Source organism: Raphanus sativus, chromosome 3 (genome assembly GCF_000801105.2).
Source record: "Raphanus sativus cultivar WK10039 chromosome 3, ASM80110v3, whole genome shotgun sequence".
Lineage (NCBI taxonomy): Eukaryota > Viridiplantae > Streptophyta > Magnoliopsida > Brassicales > Brassicaceae > Raphanus > Raphanus sativus.
In genome coordinates this window covers 25,834,091-25,855,423 of record NC_079513.1, presented here as the reverse complement: position 1 = coordinate 25,855,423, position 21,333 = coordinate 25,834,091, and the positions used below count along the sequence as shown (strand labels likewise).

Sequence of the window (21,333 nt, the reverse complement as noted above, 5' to 3'; positions counted from 1 at the left end):
TGCTTAAGGAAACGTCTTGTGAAGACTAATAATATATAGTTTTAACTATCGGTGGTTGTATTTGTATATATTTGAAGCTTTGGTACCTACTGAATAGTGATTAATCTTAACGTAATCAACATGACAACATTGCAATCACTAGATTCGTCGCTTAGTTCATGATTCCTAGATTACGTGTTAATCTTTGAGAAAAATATGCCAGGAATAGAAGAAAGAAGAGTTGTGTCAAATCGAGTTTGTAACATATACTTTTCAGAGAATAGCGTCAACTGAAAGCTGCAGCAGATACTGACGGGCACAATAGCAAGGAGGACGTTTCCAAAAGCACATTGAGACGTGAAGACAGAGACAAGTCAGACCAAATCACACGCTATATTTAAACCATATTTTCACATCTGGTAATAACTACTTGGACAGTAAACTTACTGTAAATATCTTTCTCATTTTCTCCAGCTAAATGAATGTTCAAAAAAAAAGGAAAAAAATCTAATGTTGATGAATTTTCATTCATGTTCTTAAAGTTTTTTTTTTTTTTCCAAAAGATGTGCTTCCACAAACACTGCACCTTCCTGTAACAAATAATTGTTTTCTTTTTTATTTTTCCCTCTCTGTTTTCATTGGCACGATCCTAACACCATTTTTGTCATATGTGTAGTCGGTGTTAGAATAAAAATCGTTAGTGATGGCTCCGTTAGTCAACTCCTCTCCCCATTAAAAATCACTCCTCCGATCTCTCTCATCATTCTCTTCTCCGGCGACTTTCATCCATCTTCGAATCTGTAAGCTCCTCCACGCTCTTACTCCCAAAATTCGCTTGTCTAGGGTTTCTGCTCTTTCAGATCTTATAGTATATACAGTTAATAGTGGATGATAATTGATGATTGTCTTCTGTTAGAAATTGATTAGGTCAAATCAATTGTATACTCTCTTCCCCGATTGATTTTCTAAATTGTTTTTGATGGCTGGATCCAGAGCAGATCCTCAAAATACCTGTAGTTAATAATATGTATTATATCATCTAGCTCCCAAATTGATTAAGGAAAAATAGATGTAATTATCATATATTAATTTGTATCAAGCACCCATGGATCTTAATTTAGCTTTGCTTCTAAACGATTTGATATTAAATTCCTTTTCACTGTATATGCAGGAATGAGTTTGTGAGTGGAGGAAGAGGAGGAGAGGGTCCCACCAATATCTGAGCCAACTGCTTTGTATTTTTATTTTAGTTTTTGATCCATATAAATATAAACAACAAACAATGGGAAAAGCATCGTCTTTGCTTCTGTTTCTGTTAGGTTTCGGTTTCTTCGTTGTCACATACAATCTTCTGACCCTTATAGTCCACAACAGATCTGGTGCGATGAGTAGTAGTCCGCTTCTAGATCCTGTCGTTCAGATGCCTAACGGAAAGACCAAGGCTGCTTCTACACCAGCGCCCTTTCATGTTGCCTTGACAGCTACGGATGCTCCTTACAACAAGTGGCAGTGTCGTATTATGTATTATTGGTATAAGCAGAAGAAAGCTCTTCCTGGTTCTGACATGGGAGGGTTTACTCGCATTTTGCATTCTGGTAATCGTGATAGCTTGATGGATGAGATACCTACGTTTGTCGTTGATCCTCTTCCCCAAGGTCTTGATAGGGTGAGAGAAGAAACTTTGTTTCCCTTTTTCTTTCACTTGGTTTAGAGTTTTTGTTTTGTTTTGTGTTGACTCTTTTGTGTGTGTGTTTTAGGGGTATGTTGTGTTGAATAGACCGTGGGCGTTTGTGCAGTGGCTTGAAAGAGCTACCATTGAGGAAGAGTAAGCCATGTTTCACTTCCCTACCAAGCACACATTCTTCAGCTACCATTTTGCTGAAATCTCCTGGTTGTTAATTATGGTGCAGCTATGTGCTGATGGCAGAGCCTGATCATGTATTTGTTAACCCTCTTCCTAATTTGGCTGTTGGAGGATACCCAGCTGCTTTTCCGTTTTTCTATATTACGCCTGAAAAGTATGAGAACATAGTCAGAAAGTATTATCCTGTGGAGATGGGGCCAGTCTCAAATATCGACCCCATTGGCAATTCTCCTGTTATTATAAGCAAGGTGAGATTTAAGTACCTGTGCTATATTGATTTATGTTGGTTATCTAGAGAGGTTTAGCTTACATGTAATGTTAGTGTCCACTGTCCAAGAGTATGTTGTTTTGTTCTTTTTATGCACTAAAAAAGTTGGTGTTGACATGCAGTTACTTTTCCTATGCAGGAATCACTCGAAAAGATTGCTCCTACATGGATGAATGTCTCGTTAACAATGAAAAACGATCCAGATACTGACAAGGCATTTGGATGGGTGTTGGAAATGTTAGTATGGAAACAAACTTGTCTGCTCACAAATAGACTCCTCTAGAGCCTTTTGAATCCCATCGCTGTTTACTGAGATAGCTTTGCCTCTTCTATTTTCTGTTTTATAAAGGTACGGTTACGCAGTTGCCTCTGCTCTGCATGGGGTGCGGCACATACTTCGGAAGGATTTCATGATTCAGGTAAGAATCGACCGTGTACTGATTGATCACTGTTAGTTAATATCCTTTTCAGTGTCGAAGTGCCTTGTGAAAGTTACACAACCCTTTTCTTTACTCGGTATTCCTAAGTGCTCTCTCACCATACTTTTCAGCCTCCATGGGATTTGTCTACCGAGGGGAAGTTTATCATCCATTATACTTATGGATGCGACTACAACATGAAGGTGATTTTGAGATGATTGTTTGATTTCATTCCTGGAAGATAAATTACAGAATAACAACCTACACCTTACTTTTCTTATTAGAAGCTCTTGAAACTACTAAGTTTTGTCGCACCTTATACAAGGTCAAGGTCCATGTTAGTTTTACTTATATATCAGCTTCCTATGTATTCTAATAGAATTTCATTACCGACTGTGATATACAGGGTGAGCTGACATATGGAAAAATAGGAGAGTGGCGTTTCGATAAGAGATCACATCTGCGTCGTCCTCCTCCGAGAAACATTTCCATGCCGCCTCCCGGTGTTCCAGAAAGTGTGGTATGTTATCTACTTACCACTTGATCTATAATCCTATATACAACTAGATACTGCTGTAAGGTGCATCTATAGCTCATACGGGAATTTATCCGCATCATGTCCATTGAGAGACTATATAATAACATCATACGGAGATACTTATCATAAGTCTGGTGTAGTTTAGTTTGTCAACTTCCAAGAATTATATATGCATAAGTCCGTTTAAGTAGTTTCCAATATTTATAGGAGTTTTAAGATTTCTTACTCATGGTACCTGTCGTCAAACTGTGAATAACTTGCCTAAATGCATCTGTGTGTTGTGTTTTTGGTGATGCAGGAGACTCTAGTGAAGATGGTGAATGAAGCTACAGCAAATATCCCTAACTGGGAAACTCTCTAACTCAAATCCACAAGGCACAAACCATAGAAACGACAACGAACCCATACAGCTTATTTTGCTAAATGAAGAGTTTTTTTTTCTTTTTTCCTGTTACTTCTTTTCTTTCAGTTAAATGATGAACACAAGAGTAAATTATGGAATCTGGTTTGAGACAATGTTCAAGAAATGGTTAGGTGATAGTTAGATAGTGAAGATTGAATAATGTGATAACCAGACGGTCAAGACTAAACGACAGTCAACTGCAACTAGACGGTGTTACTAGTTCCGTTAGTCAATCCTTTTCTCTCTTATTTTTCCTTTAATATCTCATTCCTTCTTTTTTTTTTTTTTTTTTTTTTTGCATCTCATTCCTTCTGCTATAAATAAAACCTTACCGGAGTTTTTAAAGGAATTTTAAAGCTCTTGAGACCGTGTGCCTACCCGCGCTGAGGTCTACGCTAAGATGCTCGGAACTCTGCAAAGTCCGGCTATTAATCTCGTATCTACTTTACAAGCACCAGCTATTGAGGTTATCATGGTGCTCAAGGCTTATGTCAAGAAGATGGAAGATGAGGGTAGTTAAGTAAGTTGTACTATATCAGAGAATTTAATTCAATCATTTTTGTTTATGAGTCGAGCAGCAAGTTGTTATTAGATGGGTCTTGTTCAGATGTACTTTAGAGAGGATCTCAACCACTCCCTGAGCTATGAGGTGGTAAGTCTCTCGAGCTTCTGCAAAGGCTTGTTTCTCTAGTGAAGAGTGAACGCAAGTACTTCATCCTCCACTCCCCTATGGTACTCTCTGCACTTGGATGAGATTGCAAGTTGCATTAAACGAACGACACCGGCTTCACTCACTTCGTAGTCCTTTGATTCTGGCCATGACCTGATCCCATACCAATAAGCAAACTGGGTGTTAGTCAATAGTTTTGAAAACCTCGTGGACCAGAACCCATTTAGTCGTTGACTATAGCCCACTTTACTCGTAACGAAGGCCCATTTTACTTACCAGTCTACCATAAAACCTTACGGTTAAGATTGGTTCATATAAAAAACCAGATGGTTGACAATTTTAGTCAAAATATGGGTTCTGCGTCTGCCCACCACCAAAGGCACCACCAACCCGTCAAACCTAAACCGACGAGACTAAACCATTTAAAAAAAAAAAGAACAATCACCCTACAGTAAATAAATTAAATTTCTAATGAAAAAAACAAAAATCATCATCCAACAGTAAATAAATAATTATCTTGAGCATTAATTATAGTATAAAACCTTGAAGAAGAACCTTTTTTTTCACATTCTCTTACATTATTATTTTTTTGTTGTTTCTTCAACGTGTCTGGTTTCTCAGCCAAATTGTTGATCTACCTTTTTCTTCTTTCTACTACTGCAACTCCATGGATCTGCTCCTCTTCTCTTCTTCTTGATCTGGATCCAGACTCCCTAATTTTTTTATTTTAATTTGTTTCCTTGTTGTCGTTATGTTCTAAAGTAACTCTCTCTTCTCTCTCTTCAAAGTGATTGAGATTTTTTCACACTTCCTTCTACTCTCTCTCTCTCTCTCTCTGATCTTCCCGATTATTATTTTTAGGGCTTTTCTCTCTAAATGGTCGGGGCGGCGAAGAAGATGAAGGTCCCGTGCTGTTCCGTGTGCCACACTCGGTACAACGAGGACGAGAGAGTCCCTCTCCTCCTCCAATGCGGACACGGCTTCTGCAAAGACTGCCTCTCCAAGATGTTCTCCTCCTCCTCCGACACCTCCCTCCCTTGCCCCCGCTGCCGCCACGTGTCGATCGTCGGTAACTCCGTCCAGGGCCTCAGGAAGAACTTCGCCATGCTCGCCCTCATCACCGCCTCCGGCGGCGGCGGCGGCGGGGACTTCGATTGCGATTACACTGATTCCGATGACGAAGACGAAGAAGAAGACGAAGCTGATGACTGTTACGGTGCTTCTTCTAGCTCCCGTGGTGGTGATGGTAAGGGCTCGTGTGGGCCTGTGATTGAGGTGGGAGCTCACCCGGAGGTGAAGCTTGCGAAGCGGATTGGGGAGGAAGAGGAGGAAGGAGGAGGAGGTGTTGAGATGTGGGACGCGACGGTTGCGGGGAGGAGGTGTAAGCACCGTGTGGCGGTGAAGAAGGTGACTTTGACGGAGGAGATGGATGTGGATTGGATGCAGGGACAGCTGGAGGGTCTGAGGAAGGCTTCAATGTGGTGTAGGAATGTTTGTACTTTCCATGGGGTTGTCAAGATGGATGGATCTTTGTGTCTGTTGATGGATCGGTGCTTTGGTTCTGTTCAGTCTGAGATGGAACGTAATGAAGGGAGGCTCACTTTAGAGCAGATCCTAAGGTTCAGTTCTTTTTTGCTTTTATGCAATCATTTATTTTGCATAAAGTTTCAAAATTTCGAACATTTTAGTGAAAAAAATGCAACTAACCCTTTTAGGCAACTACTAAGATAGCTTTTAGTTTCAAAATTAGGAGAAAATTTGTCAGATTAGTGAAAGTTCATAGTATGTTTTTGGCTTCCAAGTTTACTATTAGTCCACTTGTTTGTCTTTCTTCCCATTTTCTGCTGTTTAACTGAAAATTATCATTTTGGAACTGCTAAATGAAAGAACAAATGAGTAAATGAATGTCTTTGTATTATTTTAAAACTTCAAAAATTAACCAACCTATGTATTATTTTCATTGCTCTTGTTGTGTGATATTAATTTTTTTTTTTTAACCAAGTGTAGATATGGGGCGGATGTTGCTAGAGGGGTAGCAGAGCTCCACGCAGCAGGTGTTATATGTATGAACATAAAACCTTCTAATCTTCTGCTGGACGCGAGTGGCAACGCCGTGGTTTCTGATTATGGCCTCGCTCCCATTTTGAAGAAGCCAACGTGGCAGAAAACTCGACCGGAGTTTGATTCCTCGAAAGTCACTCCGTGCAGCACGGACTGTGTAACACTCAGTCCACACTACACCGCGCCGGAGGCTTGGGGGCCAGTGAAAAAACTGTTTTGGGAGGATGCGAGTGGCGTATCTCCGGAGTCAGATGCCTGGAGTTTTGGTTGCACGTTGGTTGAGATGTGCACTGGCTCCACACCGTACGTGAAAGCTTCTTCCTTCTGCAGATTAATCACTTTTGTGTGTTTGTGTCCGCTGTTGTGCTGTAACTATTCCTTGAATCTTTTGCAGGTGGGATGGTCTTAGTAGAGAAGAAATTTTCCAAGCTGTTGTGAAAGCTCGGAAAGTGCCACCACAGTATGAACGTATAGTGGGTGTGGGGATTCCTCGAGAGTTGTGGAAGATGATTGGTGAATGTCTTCAGTTTAAACCGTCGAAGAGACCAACTTTTAATGCAATGCTTGCTACCTTTCTTCGTCATTTGCAAGAGATACCACGCAGCCCTTCAGCAAGCCCTGATAAGTAAGAGTTATGAATCTCTAAGATTGCCTGTAAATATTGACTCTTGGTATTATTGCTTGTCAGTAAAAAATCATGAATTGATTTAGCATCAATGCCTAAGATTGTTTATGTCATTATGCCTATATTCATTCGCCTAACAGTTTTTACAAATCGTGTATGATGTAGTGGGTTTATCAAAGTGTGTGGAGTAAATGTTGTAGAAGAAACTCGCGCGACTAACATGGGGGTCTTACCAGATAACCCTATCAACCTACATCGGGTTGTTTTGGAAGGAGACTCTGAGGGTGTAAGGTTGGTATCTGTAACGAATCTTTAGCTAATCCTTTTGTTTTGGGTAGCTATAAACAACCTTTTCTCAGCTACATTTGGTTGATTTTTTTTTGTTTTGGAGTAGAAATATACTAGCAAAGGCTGCAACTGGAAGCGGTGGAAGCTCTGTGAGGTTTCTATTAGAGGCGCAAAACGCTGACGGTCAATCTGCTCTTCACTTAGCTTGCAGGCGTGGCAGTGTCGAGCTTGTGGAGGCTATACTGGAGTATGGGGAGGCGAATGTAGATATTGTGGACAAAGATGGGGATCCTCCTCTTGTATTTGCTTTGGCAGCTGGATCTCCACAATGTGTTCATGTTCTCATTAGAAAAGGTGCTAACGTTAGGTCTAGACTGCGGGAAGGATCAGGTCCATCTGTTGCTCATGTTTGTTCGTATCATGGCCAACCTGATTGTATGCGTGTAAGTCTCTGCTCCCGAGGAAGTTATCTATCACTTAAAAGCTTCCACCACATGTTCACAAATGTTCCACGTATCTGAAGTATATTGGAACCTAGGCTCGTCTTATATCTATGACCTTGTTAATGGTTTCCCTCCGCTTATGCTATTATTAGGAATTGCTGGTAGCTGGAGCTGATCCAAATGCAGTGGATGATGAAGGTGAAACTGTACTTCATCGAGCTGTTACCAAGAAGTACACAGATTGCGCCATTGTTATATTGGAAAATGGGGGATCTAGATCAATGGCCGTTTCAAATGCAAAGGGCCTGACGTAAGTACATAACTGAACTCGTATATGCTACGCAACGCTTCCATTTTTTCTTAGGAAAACATATTCCATTTGTAAACCTATCTTTCCATTATTTATGCTTTAGATCTTTATATTTTTTTTTTTGTTTCAGACCGTTACATATGTGTGTATCAACATGGAATGTTGCTGTTATCAAGCGCTGGGTGGAAGTTTCCAGCCCAGAAGAAATTTCTCAGGCAATAAACATCCCAAGTCCAGTTGGCACTGCTCTATGTATGGCTGCTGCTATAAGGAAGGATCATGAAAAGGGTAATGAATGAATTATAGTATCTTTTGTTAAGTAAATTGCTTCATATAACTATGACGAGTTTTTGTGTTGTCTACTCGAGTTCTTTGCTTTTGCAGTGCCATTGCTAGCAATTTAGACTTTTGTATTGTTATGAATATCTGGTCTTTTGTGTGTGGACCTCTACGAAGCTTATCTTTTATTGGTTAGACACGATGGTTACTCTCACCCCTAAATGATTAGAATGTTTGAAGCTCCATTTCAAACTATTTGTTTAATACAGTACGAAAAAGGATGTTATTTGAACCATTTTCCTGCTATTTCTTGCAATTGTACCGTGTCGAGTTCGAATTTATTGAATGCTATGTCTTTATTCTATTTGTTATGTATATCAGTTATTCAGTTTACTTAGCATGTGTGCTGCTGCAGAAGGTAGAGAGCTAGTTCAAATATTGCTTGCGGCTGGGGCAGATCCAACTGCGCAAGATGCTCAGCATGGGCGAACAGCGTTGCATACTGCTGCTATGGCTAACAATGTGGAACTTGTGAGAGTAAGATGCTTTCCTACCGAGAACATATTAAAATTTATGTTTCAAAGAGGAAGAGTAGTATTAGATTTTGTCAGTGTTGATAGATATGTTGCGGATCACAGCCAGCCACAGTTTTTAGATCGAAGTCCCTATCAGTGAAGTAGATAACATATGGTGTGAATCAAAATTATAGTGGTAGTTTTGTGGGAATTGAGAAAGTGTATCTTCAGTGTTGATAGACTCTCGTAAATTTCATCTTTCATTTATATTGTGTCTTACAGCCAACCACATTTTTTCTAATTTGATAGGTCATTCTAGATGCTGGTGTGAATGCTAACATCCGGAATGTTCACAATACAATTCCCCTTCACATGGCTTTGGCCAGAGGGGCGAACGCCTGTGTTAGCCTACTTCTAGAGTCTGGCTCGGACTGCAACATACAGGTAATATTAAGTCTTTAGTCATAGAAAGGCTAAGCGAACAATCTGAGAATGTTAATATAAATACAAATAGTTCTTTGGGTCTCGTTTCTTATTGATGTATAATGATAATCAGTTTATTGTAAGTAGTCTAGCGTTTAATATGAATAACATGGTACGGAAAGTATCTTCTTTGCATAAGTAGTGGCAAAGTGAATCTGATGTTTGTAGGTTCCACATTGATTAGGTCCTCATGCAGTCAGAGCTGGTTTTCAATAATTGTATTTACTTTGTCACTTGACTTGTCTTCTTCTGTTTTCATTTTATTATAAGGATGACGAAGGAGACAACGCATTCCATATAGCAGCAGATGCAGCAAAGATGATACGTGAAAACCTTGATTGGTTAATTGTGATGCTAAAGAGACCTGATGCTGCTGTGGATGTCAGAAACCACAGGCAAGCACTATGCTATTGTAAATATTAAATAGTTGGAAATGAAGAATATATTAATTACACAAAATTTTACTTCAGAAGCTAGTATTTTGAATTGTAATTACCCTTTCCTTCCACAATCATAGTTCATATAATTATTGAATAACAGTGGCAAGACAGTACGTGACTTCTTAGAAGCCCTTCCAAGGGAATGGATTTCAGAGGATCTAATGGAGGCACTTTTAAAAAGGGGAGTTCATCTATCACCTACAATGTGAGGACTTCCTCTGAAATCTTTCTGCTGATATGCACCTTTACTATACAGTTAACTGACGCTGGTTTCAAATTCTCAGCTATGAGATAGGGGATTGGGTGAAGTTCAAGAGAGGCATAACAACACCCTTACATGGATGGCAAGGTGCTAAGCCTAAGAGTGTTGGGTTTGTGCAAACCATTCTTGAGAAGGAGGACATGATTGTCGCATTTTGTTCTGGTGAAGCTCGTGTGCTGGCAAGTGAAGTTGTTAAGTTGATTCCGTTGGACAGGGGCCAGCATGTAAGACTCAGAAATGATGTTAAAGAACCAAGGTTTGTGAGTGCTATCCACTCTGAATTTTTCTCTGAAGATGCTACAAAAGCTGTTAATTTTTTTTGTTGTAATTCAGTTACCGAAGTGATAATTTTATATGGTGTTGATTGATTTTTTTAGGTTTGGTTGGCGTGGCCAGTCACGCGATAGTGTCGGTACTGTTTTATGTGTTGATGAGGATGGGATCCTACGAGTTGGGTTTCCTGGAGCATCTCGAGGCTGGAAAGCTGATCCTGCCGAAATGGAACGTGTGGAAGAGTTCAAAGTTGGGGACTGGGTCCGTATTCGTCAGAACCTGACTTCAGCAAAACATGGTTTTGGATCTGTTGTCCCAGGGAGTATGGGGATTGTTTATTGTGTGAGGCCAGATAGCAGCCTCCTCGTGGAGCTGAGTTATCTTCCAAATCCCTGGCACTGTGAGCCTGAAGAAGTTGAACCTGCTACTCCCTTTAGGGTAATGTACTTGATTAGATTTATTACAAACAGTTCTTACTTCATATGAAAAGTTTAATGCCAACAATTTTCTTTATATTATAGATTGGTGATCGGGTGTGCGTAAAGCGGTCAGTTGCTGAACCTCGATATGCTTGGGGTGGTGAGACTCACCACAGTGTTGGCAAAATTAGTGAAATAGAGAATGATGGTCTCCTTATAATTGAAATACCAAACCGACCTATACCGTGGCAGGCAGATCCTTCAGACATGGAAAAGATTGATGATTTCAAGGTAAGAGTGGTTTTCTCATGGAGTCACAATGATGAGAAAAAATTGGTTGCAGCATCTCAAGAGCCTTTGATTCTTTTAACACTGAGACTTTGTACTATGAGCAGGTTGGTGACTGGGTCAGAGTGAAGGCGTCAGTTTCTTCCCCAAAATATGGATGGGAAGACATTACTCGAAACAGTGTTGGCGTGATGCACAGCTTAGACGAAGATGGGGATGTGGGCATAGCTTTCTGTTTCAGGAGCAAGCCGTTTTCATGTTCGGTGACAGATATTGAAAAAGTTGTACCGTTTCATGTGGGGCAAGAGATTCATATGATACCATCTATAGCTCAACCACGACTTGGATGGTCAAATGAGACTCCAGCAACTATTGGTAAAATTATGAGGATCGACATGGATGGGACTCTGAGTGTAAGTTTCTAAAAATGTATCATGTCCCAAATTGATGAAGCTATCTCATAATCGAGGGTTGAATCTTTTTGTTCTCCTGTAGGCACAGGTGACTGGTAGACAGACGTTGTGGAAGGTCTCACCTGGAGATGCAGAGCTGCTATCAGGTTTTGAAGTCGGAGATTGGGTGCGCTCAAAACCAAGCCTAGGAAGCAGACCAAGCTATGATTGGTTTAGTGTAGGAAGGGACAGTATTGCCGTTGTTCATAGCATACAGGAAGCAGGTTACTTGGAGCTGGCTTGTTGTTTCCGGAAAGGAAGATGGAGTACTCATTACACAGATTTAGAGAAGATCCCAGCTTTGAAAGCCGGCCAGTTTGTGCGTTTCCAGAAGGGCTTAACAGAACCAAGATGGGGCTGGAGAGGAGCTAAGCCTGATTCTCGAGGCATCATAACGACTGTTCACGCTGATGGAGAGGTAAGAGTTGCTTTCTTTGGATTGCCTGGGCTGTGGAAAGGAGATCCAGCAGACTTAGAAGTGGAGCGTATGTTTGAGGTTGGAGAATGGGTAAGACTTAAAGAAGGTGTTCCTAGTTGGAAGTCCATTGGATCAGGAAGTGTTGGTGTAGTCCATGGAGTAGGATATGAGGGAGACGAGTGGGACGGAACCATATCTGTTTCCTTTTGTGGAGAGCAAGAGAGATGGACAGGGTCCTTTACGCATCTAGAGAAAGCAAAGAAGCTTGCAGTCGGACAAAAAACTCGAGTCAAACTGGCAGTGAAACAGCCTAGGTTTGGTTGGTCAGGTCATAGCCACGGGAGTATAGGAACCATAGCAGCGATTGATGCGGATGGTAAGCTAAGGATATACACACCAGCCGGCTCTAAAACATGGATGCTAGACCCATCAGAAGTGGAAACCATAGAAGAAGAAGAGGTCAAGATAGGGGACTGGGTCAGGGTAAAGCCGAGCATCACAACACCCACTTACCAGTGGGGAGAAGTGAACCCTTCAAGCATAGGAGTGGTTCACAGAATGGAGGATGGAGACTTGTGGGTATCTTTCTGTTTCCTAGACAGGCTATGGCTTTGCAAAGCCGTGGAAATGGAACGTATAAGACCGTTTGGAATCGGAGACAAGGTTAAGATAAAGAACGGACTGGTTACACCTCGGTGGGGTTGGGGAATGGAGACGCATGCAAGTAAAGGACATGTTGTGGGTGTTGATGCTAATGGGAAGCTGAGAATAAAATTCCTCTGGAGAGAAGGCCGGCCATGGATCGGTGATCCTGCTGACATCGTTCTAGATGAACCTTCTGGCTGAACCTATATCTCAGAGTGTATGATTATGTTTTGAATCTGGAAGATTGATGATCATTAGGGCTGATCTGTGCATTACAAAAGACATAAAGAGCTCTCTTTAAGCCCTTATGACAACATGTAATCTTATCTATATCTCTTGTCTCTCTCATGATGATTTATTAATACTTTTTGTTAATAAAGTTAAAACTATAGAGTGGTAGGAGATATTTAGGAGCTGTATCATCATCTATTACCTTTTTTGTTTGTTTGTTTGTTGTTTGTATAAAATAATGAATCGCATGTACGGACAGCTTTCTTCAGTATTATTAACAAGCCTTTTGAATGGTCTTAGCCTCTAATTTTATTACTGTATTTGAGGAAAATAATAACAGTATATATCAGGTAAATTTTGTTGTTTACAAAATCGCAACAACTATACACAGTAACTTACATTACATGATACTTTACTTCTCCACTGGCAACAATGGCTCCTTCAACAAAGTGTTGTAGGATTGAAGATCAGTGTAAGATGATGAACCGTTGTTGCTCCCATTGTTCCCAAACCTTCTCAAGAAACTTTGTTTCTTGTCTCCCAAGCTAGAGCTCTGTACGCAGTTAAGACACACTTGCACCGCGTCGTGCACCCTCACAAAGTACCATTCTTTTCCAACGAGCTCGACCATTCCTGATCTTGCTATCGTCATGTGAACGTCTTTGTTCGGATTTGAGATCGCTAGCTGAATGTCCCTTGCTTTGTACTCCTGATACAGTTCTTTTAAAGCTTCCACAGCGCTCGAGTCTATGTGAGTAACAGCTGCCATTGTTTTTGCATTTTACGTTTAGTGATTCTGTATTCTCTATAGTCAATTCAGATTTCAATAGAAAAGAGAGGGGCTTACGTGACAATTCTAGGATAACAAAGGAGATTCTCTCCACCTCTGGTCCCTTGGTTGTGTATTTGTCAACAGCAACTTCATATTCTCGCAGTCTGCACTTTGCAAAAAAAAGAGGTTATTTCTATAGATTCACACTATAAGGAATAAGCAAGCAACTCTCTCTCACCTGTCTTTAATGTAGCTTATGTTGGCAAAGTAAATAGGAGCATCGATTCTGACAATCACAATCCCGTTGTATGTGTAAGCCTCTGGATACTGCTTTACGTTTCTGTACACTGTGGTCCCTGGAAGACGCCCCAAGACAGCTACCAGGAGAACAATCAGGGTAAGAAATGAAACTAAGTTAGAAAAAAAAGGGCACTCTTAAAACGCATATGACTGAGAAGAAACTGAACAGAGGTTCCTTCTTACCAATGTGGGGGTTTGCAGACTCGTGGATAACGAATGCTAATGAAAAACCAACCTACAAAAATGAATGTATTGCAGCTGCGTGAGTCCTTAGATGGTATTGGAGAACTCTAAATATACACATTAGTTAGGTGAGTCCCTAGATACTCACACCAACAAGGACACCAATCTCTATTCCGAAGAACAAAGTTGTGGTGCTAGTGATGATCCAAAGTGTAAAATCCCTCTTGTCCACTCGCCATAGGAAGATAGCTTCATCATAGTCCACCTATATGTAAAATCCGGAAAATTCAAATGAAAAGCAAATTCATCTTATCTACTTGGCAGGTGGGTTGATTTAAACTTACCAAACCACTAACAGCAGAGACCACTATTGCTGCCAAAGCACACTGCATTTGAGAAGCAAGTTAGAAGAAAGAATCTTATTTCAGAAATAGCAGCAAGTACTGGAAACTGAAAATATTCACCACAGGCAGACAGACCTGTGGTATATATTTGAACACTGGTGTCAAGAACAGTAGAGAACATCCAATGATGATTCCTGTTATAAGTCCTGATAGCCCGGTCTTAGCTTCACTTTCATTACTCACAGCAGACCTAGAAAATGATCCTTTTTTTTTTTTTTTTTTTGCATTTAGGACATTCACAGATTAGTCAAACTAAGGTTATTAACTCAAACAATGAAGTGTATACATTAGAAGAAGTAATACATGTATTTGGCATTTGTTAATGGCTTTTTATCATATCAAGATATCATACCTGTAGATGGGTATGCTGAAAATAATGATCCCAATATATTTGCAACACCAAGACCAAACAACTGTCAAGTAAAGGGGATAAACAAAAACAATTGAGCTTTCAATGAAAACAGATGTAAAAGAAAAGAAAATAAGAACAGCACTACTCAATTATACTCTTTAGTCAAGCAGAATACCTCTGAATTTGAATCCAACTCATATCTGTTTTTTGCTGCAAGTGCTTTGGCAATACCCACAGATTCCTGGAGTAAAAAAAAATGTAGAACTACTATCACTTGACATGCACCCAAATCTAAACAAGAAATTATATTTTTTCATTATTTCCTTAGGAAGTGTCACTATCCATTTATGGTTTCACATGATTAGGTTCAGTTGGAGTTCCCATATGCCCACTCTGATAAAAAAAAAGTAATGATGTTGATGTCTCACCAAGATGGCAACACCGGTAATGAGAGCTGATGTTGGAAGCAATGTTTTTGCATGATCAAAGCTTCTTGGGAAAGAAAAAGTTGGAAGTCCTTGAGGTATTTCTCCCACCTGAAATATACTGCAAACAGTTAACCACTGTGTGGATCAACAAGGAAACTACAGTGGATATAGTTCGTTCTTCATCGATCTGACCAGAGAGATGGAAGGTGGATGGAACACTTTTGCAATGGTTGTACCGAGAACTATCCCTGTGAGTGGCGCTGCTGCTCTTAAGAACTGAAGTTCCTTCTTTGCTTTCCCCTGCCATGAAAAAACATATGGCATTTTTATGGTACTAATAAAGGAAAGTAGTGTTAACAATGGAAAGAACAAGGCTCATACCACATGCTTCATCACTTGAAGGATTACTAGAATGAGAGATCCCATCAAGAAAGGTGGCCACTGAAACTACAAAAGACACACAAAAAAAAGATCCATCTAAATAAAGTACAAGTATAATAAAGTTTTTTTTTTCCTAACACTGTTTGAAGGTGATAATGGAAGTTTCACCTTATCAGCACCAGCTATAATGCTCTCAACTAGTGGTACAATCTTGCTGCTCCTAGCAATGTTATACCCAAGGAAATATTTCACTTGTGATAATCCAATGACAATGGCTGAAGCACTTGTAAATCCAGATATAACCGAGTGACTAATGAAACGAATAAGCCATCCAAGCCTGTATTGAAATCAGCAAAACAAGGGAGACATGCTCATGAAACAGAAATAAACAGAGGAGTTCTAGATTAAACGGACAACATCTCCATTGTCTGAATCCAAGCAAAAACAAATATTCTTGCCTTAAGAGGCCCATGATGCACTCCAATATTCCAACCAAAAGAGCCAGCAAAATAGCAAGTTCAATATGCAACTCTTCCTCAGACGAATCAGCGATTCCTCCCAAAGCATTGGAGACGAGAAGTGACACCAATGCTACGGGTCCGATAGCAAGCTGACGAGATGAGCCGAATACGGCATAGACAAATATCGGAACAAATGATGAGTCTGCATCAAAGGTTACAAAAAAACTGAATCAATTTGGCATAATTAGGCAAAGTTAAGTGCACAAGAATCTGTGTCAGAATATATAAACTCACATAGACCGTATATTGGTGGAAGGCCAGCTAGTTTTGCATACGACATTGCCTGTTCAAATCCATCAAACGTTATAATGCATATATTGTTACTGAAAAAAAATATTCAATTAATAATCGTCTTAAGAAGCTACGCAACAGTTCATCTTTCACATTTTTGAATCAATTCTCCAGCCACACAAAGTGATAAAGGTAGATACCAAAAGATAACGCAATAAGTAATTAACACAGAGATTTAACTTAGTTCACCAAATTGCGCTACCGACAAAACAAAGATCTCTAAGCTAACTAATGCTACCGATTTAGACCAGAGTGAGATCAAATTCAATTCATATATCAACACAAGTTAAAAAGAAGCTAAGATAATAATACCTGAGGAACAAGCATTACACCAACGGTGATACCAGCCATGAGATCGAGCTTAAAATACTCGTTCCATCTGTAAGTTCGAATCCATCTGAAGCAAGGAAACAGAGTCTCTATCCAATCCACGAGGCTCATCCGCTTGATCCTCGCCCTCCATCCGGAGAATATATCGTCGAAAGGGATCGAGGGAGGACGAGCTTCATTGGATGTGTCAGGATGCTGGAGCGGGATCACCTTGACGGGTCGCTTCGGGGAAGAAGAAGAACCGGTTCCGGATCTTGTAACAAGGCTCGTCAGGTCCTTCACGCTCAGGGATGCGTAGGACATGGCTGTGCGCGCACCCGTTGGTTTGACGCACGTTGGTTACAGGTGATGTATGTGAAAGAGCAGTCGTATCATATCATCGTTTATTCCATGTTCCAACAAAGTTAATAGAGAAAATTATATTAAAGTATAATAAAAAAAATTTATGCAGCTGTTAATTACATCCACGTAAAATTGATTAATTAATTGACGTATAGTAAAACCATTCGACGACGTACTTACGTATGAAAAATTGTGGTTATTATCACTAATTACGTTTAAATTAGTTGTTTAATTGCAAAGAATAACTTTGGTGTCACTTGTTTGTTTCGTCACGTTCAAATACTACAAAACAGTCATCCACTACAAGTGGCTTGCGTGCCCAGTTTTGAAGATTTTTTTAAGTGATGGAAACTCATGAAACATGTGTTTGGAAGTAAGAAAACAAGAATTTAGGGAAGGAAGATGGACGTTATACCGTCTAGATCCACGATGTTGATGAATAAAGTAGGTCAACTCTCTATGTCGGGTCCATCATAATTCACTACAATAAACTATTCACGAAACACACCCCTGAGCTTTTCATTGTTTCTCTTTTAAACCCCAAGCTTTACTTACCACACATATCAGTAAATGGTGAGCATGTGTGATGATCATATTATTCTGTGTTGCTGCTATCACTACTACTACTACTATTGCAGTTCCTTTTTTTTTTTTACTATTGCAGTTCTTTCTTTCTCAAGTTAATCGAATTCCCATCCATCAACCTCATCTGCAGAGTAATCATGAGCCATCTAGTTGTCATTATTCCTATCGAGCAACAACAAGTTCAAAATATGGTGAAATGTCACAGTTTATGACTCATGATTCTCAATAGCAAAATTCAAAACTAGAATCTAACAAGAAAAAGTAGTAAATACAATTACAAACCGACGCGTGTTGGCCTAGTGGTAAAGGAACCCCGGTTGGAGTGTCCGCCACGAAAGCTTTCACATGGGCTTCTCTCATCCTCCAGACCACTTCGCGGGATCCTTAAGTGGAGGCTTAAAAAATCCTGTAATGGCATGGACTTAGGTCCGGTGGGCTAGTCGATCACGCTTAGTGGTCGGATACTGGATTATCAAAAAAAAAAAAAATATCAATTACAAAGGAAAAGTGGAGAAATTACAATGGTCTTGGAACAATTTGGCTCCTTCAGCGACGGCTTGGTCAGCCTAGCCTGGTGGACACGGTCAAATGTTTTTTTTTTATTACGCGGTAAAAGTAAAATATAATTTATCTTTTTACTTTTTCTCGGTGTATCCAACAGAAACTTGGTCGGATCTCGGATATTATATTCACCTTTACACATCTCCGGGAGCGATTAGATTTCACCGGCGACACACTAAAACTAAATGTCGAATCTGCACCGATCGTCAAGCTCGTCGAAGAACGTCGGAAACTGCCTCCCCTCTAAGGAGCTTCTCGACGATCTCTGCAGGTATAATGTATAATGTATTTTGTTCACGAAATCATTAGACAGTGACTTCGATTTGGGTTCTCTTTGGTTTGCAGCCGGTTTGTTTTGAACGTACCCGAAGAAGATCAACAATCATTCGAAAGGATTCTGTTTCTAGTGGAGTATGCTTACTGGTACTATGAAGACAACGCTGTGGAGAATGATCCGACGCTAAAGTCTCTCTCTTTGAAGGAGTTCACTTTGCTCTGTATCCTCTTTTCTTATAATCATCTCATTTGCTTTTTGGAGCATGATTTCAAAATTGTCTGATATGTTTCCCTTGACATGTGAAAAAACTAGTATTCAACAGCTGTGATGTGTTGAGACCTTATGTCTCTAACGTTGATGACATTTTCAAGGACTTTACCTCTTACAAGTATCGAGTTCCTGTCACTGGTGCTATTATCCTTGATGAGACTTATCAACGGGTTTAGAATAGAATATATCCATTTGGATTATTAATCCATTCCTATTAGCACTGCTTGAGTTTAGTTGTTAGCTCATGCTTACACTTATCTCTCTCTTTTTTGGGAGGGGGGACTGTTCAGTGTTTGTTGGTGAAAGGATGGAAAGGTTCTAGCTGGAGCTTTCCTCGCGGGAAGAAAAGTAAGGATGAAGAAGACTATGCTTGTGCCATACGTGAGGTTAGTGTTCCGATTTGTTTGCTTTATTGCGTGATTCATTTCTTTTGCTTCTTTTCTAGCAGTCTTCTTGATAGCTCCTTACAACCGCCACTCGTTATAGTCGTTATCATAAGTGCATATTGAAATTGAATACTGTCTAGTTAGAACAAGAACGCTTATTGGATGAGACTAAGTGTGTTATGTAGTCACTGTGTCTTATGAGATAGCCTGTCACTTGTAAATCTCAAGCAGTTGGGTGCATTGGGTATACTTTGACATTTGAATAGAAGAGAGAACGTCTCTTATATATTATGTTCTGGACTACAAGGTGTCTCATTTTTATGCTAATGTAACAGTTTGTAATTGTCCTGCTGATTGTTTGTATAAACTTGGGACCGTGGGTCAATGATGATTGATGAAAGATTTGAATGTTTTGTCACACTTGATTTGGCTGTGTTCTGTAACTAGCTAACTGCTCTTCTATGCTAACACACAGGTCTTAGAGGAAACTGGATTCGATGTCTCAAAGCTACTCAAGAAAGAGGAATATATTGAGTTTACATTCAGACAGCAAAGAGTGCGGCTTTACATAGTTGCTGGGGTCACAGATGATACATCTTTTGCACCACAAACAAAGAAGGAAATCAGTGTACGTATTTTAACAGTCGGGGCCTTGTGGTCTTATACTCTTATCTGCGTTTGTGTGATGGATGAGTCTCTTACGTTTCAGTTGTTGTGGAATACTTAATAGGAAATTGCATGGCATCGGCTTGATCATCTTCAGCCAGCAAGCAATGAGGTGATAACTCATGGAGTTGCTGGTCTCAAGTTGTATATGGTGGCACCTTTTCTTGCGTGAGTAGTGACTTTTTTTTTTATTTTGTCCGCATAGATTCTTGGGTGATTATCATTGTTGGTCCATAGCATTAGAATTTACAAACATCTGCAGGTCGTTGAAGTCTTGGATATCAAAGCATCCGTCTCCTGTTGCTCGGAGACCTGATAAGCCCCTTAGAGGTTCGACATAGTCTTTTTCTTCATCAAGCATGCATTAAAAAGAGAGTTGTTTTTGGCAGAGATCTGACTTGTTAGGATTTGAACAGCACTCTCCGTGTGGAATGCAAAGACTAGTAGTGGTGGAGGAAACGGAACAACAACGGAAAGCTACAATAAGAAGCCCGAAGAACAGGACACAATACCTGGAAACACTTACAGAAGCTTCAAGTTCAACATTTCAGCTATCTTGCAGGCGTTGGAACCAGGTTTTTCAGGTTGACTAGTCAGTCATATAATATGGATGGTCAGTATGATGCGGTTAGGATTGATGTGTTTTGTGTATAGCAAAACCGTTGGGATATGTTCATACGCTTCTACTTTTCTATTTCTCAAGTATGCCACTCGTTTCTTTTAGGAAGAAAGGGTTATTTATTGTACATGATGGTTCTCGTTCGTGGTGAATTCTTTTGGATGATGGCTTTATATTAGAAGGGTTGCAAGTTGCACGAGTCTTTTATCCGTGTAGAGAACTGATATCATCATCTTAATAGAGTGACTGCAGTTGCTGTATCTTAATTTGTAGAGTCTAGTATATTGTAATGGGGGAATAGCATTATCATTGAACAGAAAGTGAAACATGTTTGAAAAGCGAAAAACATAAGTCCATGAAAACAAGAAGAAATGTGAAACTAAAGATTAGACTCCATAATTTGTAATTAGGATTTGGCTATTCGAGCCCAAACATGTTTGCCATTAATGGCGAACTTGGCCGTGATGACCCCCCCATCCTTTACAATTTCTTGAACCTTGGCGGCAGAACGTAACACCATCCTTGCATATCGATCTTGATCATCACCCCCTCCCCCTGCACCCATGTGTATCGCTTCTATAACATCACCATATCTCCTTCAACACCAAGAAAAAAGTTACTTATCATTTAAAACACTCTACTGTGAAAACCTTCCACCACAATAAACAATTCCAGTCAGATTAATATAGAGTTACAAGAAAATTCTATGGAAAACCTTAAAACATAGTGAAATATATTGAAATATGGGATCCTAAACACTTGGGAGTATGAGGGTGCAGCCTTTTTTTTTTAGTGACGGCCTTGGCCTTGCATGCATGAATGGTTTATAACGGATTCAGTACCTGGTAAAGTAGTCATGCAACTCTGCGTTAGAGACTGGGTATCCCCTAGAAAATGAGAGAAAGATAGTCCTATCCGCCATTACTTTCTCACCTTCAACCTTGTTTTTTAGCTGGTAAGAGATAATAAAAGGAATCCAGGGAAATGGTGAATATATATCTGGACTCACCTCACTTTTTTATATTAAGAGTCATCATAATCATGAACTAAATCTATATTCTTTATTTTTTTCGGTAAATGTCATCTTCTTTC

General features: G+C 39.9%; 4 protein-coding genes across 6 annotated transcripts; 3 read left to right on the top strand and 1 right to left on the bottom strand.

The window, feature by feature from the left end:
- The first annotated feature begins 598 nt into the window (after positions 1-598).
- On the top strand, positions 599-3,621 carry LOC108847337 (hydroxyproline O-arabinosyltransferase 3). Its single transcript, XM_018620552.2, has 9 exons — positions 599-779; positions 1,151-1,645; positions 1,737-1,804; positions 1,890-2,091; positions 2,251-2,348; positions 2,461-2,530; positions 2,662-2,733; positions 2,937-3,050; positions 3,367-3,621. The coding sequence occupies exons 2-9, from the start codon at positions 1,262-1,264 to the stop codon at positions 3,427-3,429; spliced, it is 1,071 nt and encodes a 356-aa protein (XP_018476054.1). The 5' UTR covers positions 599-779; positions 1,151-1,261; the 3' UTR covers positions 3,430-3,621.
- A 1,108-nt stretch (positions 3,622-4,729) lies between these two features.
- Positions 4,730-12,864, top strand: LOC108847073 (E3 ubiquitin-protein ligase KEG). 3 transcript variants are annotated; one of them, XM_018620243.2, is made up of 17 exons: positions 4,730-4,902; positions 5,003-5,760; positions 6,149-6,505; positions 6,597-6,827; positions 6,993-7,118; positions 7,222-7,558; positions 7,711-7,868; positions 7,999-8,156; positions 8,563-8,684; positions 8,972-9,106; positions 9,416-9,540; positions 9,686-9,790; positions 9,870-10,103; positions 10,225-10,558; positions 10,642-10,830; positions 10,935-11,240; positions 11,323-12,864. In XM_018620243.2, exons 2-17 carry the CDS (start codon positions 5,018-5,020, stop codon positions 12,541-12,543), a joined length of 4,881 nt encoding a protein of 1,626 aa, XP_018475745.1. In that variant the 5' UTR covers positions 4,730-4,902; positions 5,003-5,017; the 3' UTR covers positions 12,544-12,864. The 3 variants fall into 3 exon arrangements, with proteins under 3 accessions (XP_018475745.1, XP_018475746.1, XP_018475743.1); XM_018620244.2 differs by having other exon boundaries at positions 4,730-5,760; positions 8,566-8,684; XM_018620241.2 differs by having other exon boundaries at positions 4,730-5,760.
- LOC108847074 (sulfate transporter 4.1, chloroplastic) lies at positions 12,858-17,104 on the bottom strand. The gene is made up of 16 exons (XM_057005388.1): positions 16,518-17,104; positions 16,149-16,197; positions 15,852-16,056; positions 15,562-15,730; positions 15,394-15,459; positions 15,205-15,312; positions 15,013-15,120; positions 14,760-14,825; positions 14,585-14,645; positions 14,308-14,435; positions 14,173-14,214; positions 13,977-14,093; positions 13,829-13,880; positions 13,584-13,722; positions 13,421-13,509; positions 12,858-13,335 (listed from the first exon to the last, which is right to left on the bottom strand). The coding sequence occupies exons 1-16, from the start codon at positions 16,836-16,838 to the stop codon at positions 12,986-12,988; spliced, it is 2,070 nt and encodes a 689-aa protein (XP_056861368.1). The 5' UTR covers positions 16,839-17,104; the 3' UTR covers positions 12,858-12,985.
- A 930-nt stretch (positions 17,105-18,034) lies between these two features.
- Positions 18,035-20,443, top strand: LOC108844604 (mRNA-decapping enzyme subunit 2). The gene is made up of 8 exons (XM_057005389.1): positions 18,035-18,294; positions 18,369-18,520; positions 18,613-18,740; positions 18,861-18,956; positions 19,432-19,584; positions 19,687-19,790; positions 19,885-19,952; positions 20,039-20,443. The coding sequence occupies exons 1-8, from the start codon at positions 18,209-18,211 to the stop codon at positions 20,209-20,211; spliced, it is 960 nt and encodes a 319-aa protein (XP_056861369.1). The 5' UTR covers positions 18,035-18,208; the 3' UTR covers positions 20,212-20,443.
- The last annotated feature ends 890 nt before the right edge of the window (positions 20,444-21,333 follow it).

Excerpts from the sequence above, each read along its gene's own strand:
- LOC108847073 (XM_018620243.2), top strand. The coding sequence starts at position 5,018 with ATGGTCGGGGCGGCGAAGAAGATGAAGGTCCCGTGCTGTTCCGTGTGC. Across the intron at positions 10,831-10,934 it reads AAAAGATTGATGATTTCAAG|GTTGGTGACTGGGTCAGAGT; the intron begins GTAAGAGTGGTT and ends TACTATGAGCAG. Across the intron at positions 11,241-11,322 it reads ACATGGATGGGACTCTGAGT|GCACAGGTGACTGGTAGACA; the intron begins GTAAGTTTCTAA and ends GTTCTCCTGTAG.
- LOC108844604 (XM_057005389.1), top strand. The coding sequence starts at position 18,209 with ATGTCGAATCTGCACCGATCGTCAAGCTCGTCGAAGAACGTCGGAAAC. Across the intron at positions 18,295-18,368 it reads CTTCTCGACGATCTCTGCAG|CCGGTTTGTTTTGAACGTAC; the intron begins GTATAATGTATA and ends TTTGGTTTGCAG. Across the intron at positions 19,791-19,884 it reads ATGGTGGCACCTTTTCTTGC|GTCGTTGAAGTCTTGGATAT; the intron begins GTGAGTAGTGAC and ends AAACATCTGCAG.
- LOC108847337 (XM_018620552.2), top strand. The coding sequence starts at position 1,262 with ATGGGAAAAGCATCGTCTTTGCTTCTGTTTCTGTTAGGTTTCGGTTTC. Across the intron at positions 1,805-1,889 it reads AGAGCTACCATTGAGGAAGA|CTATGTGCTGATGGCAGAGC; the intron begins GTAAGCCATGTT and ends ATTATGGTGCAG. Across the intron at positions 3,051-3,366 it reads CCGGTGTTCCAGAAAGTGTG|GAGACTCTAGTGAAGATGGT; the intron begins GTATGTTATCTA and ends TTGGTGATGCAG.
- LOC108847074 (XM_057005388.1), bottom strand. The coding sequence starts at position 16,838 with ATGTCCTACGCATCCCTGAGCGTGAAGGACCTGACGAGCCTTGTTACA. Across the intron at positions 15,121-15,204 it reads ATCCACCTTCCATCTCTCTG|GTGGGAGAAATACCTCAAGG; the intron begins GTCAGATCGATG and ends AGTATATTTCAG. Across the intron at positions 13,881-13,976 it reads AGATTGGTGTCCTTGTTGGT|GTTGGTTTTTCATTAGCATT; the intron begins GTGAGTATCTAG and ends TCATTTTTGTAG.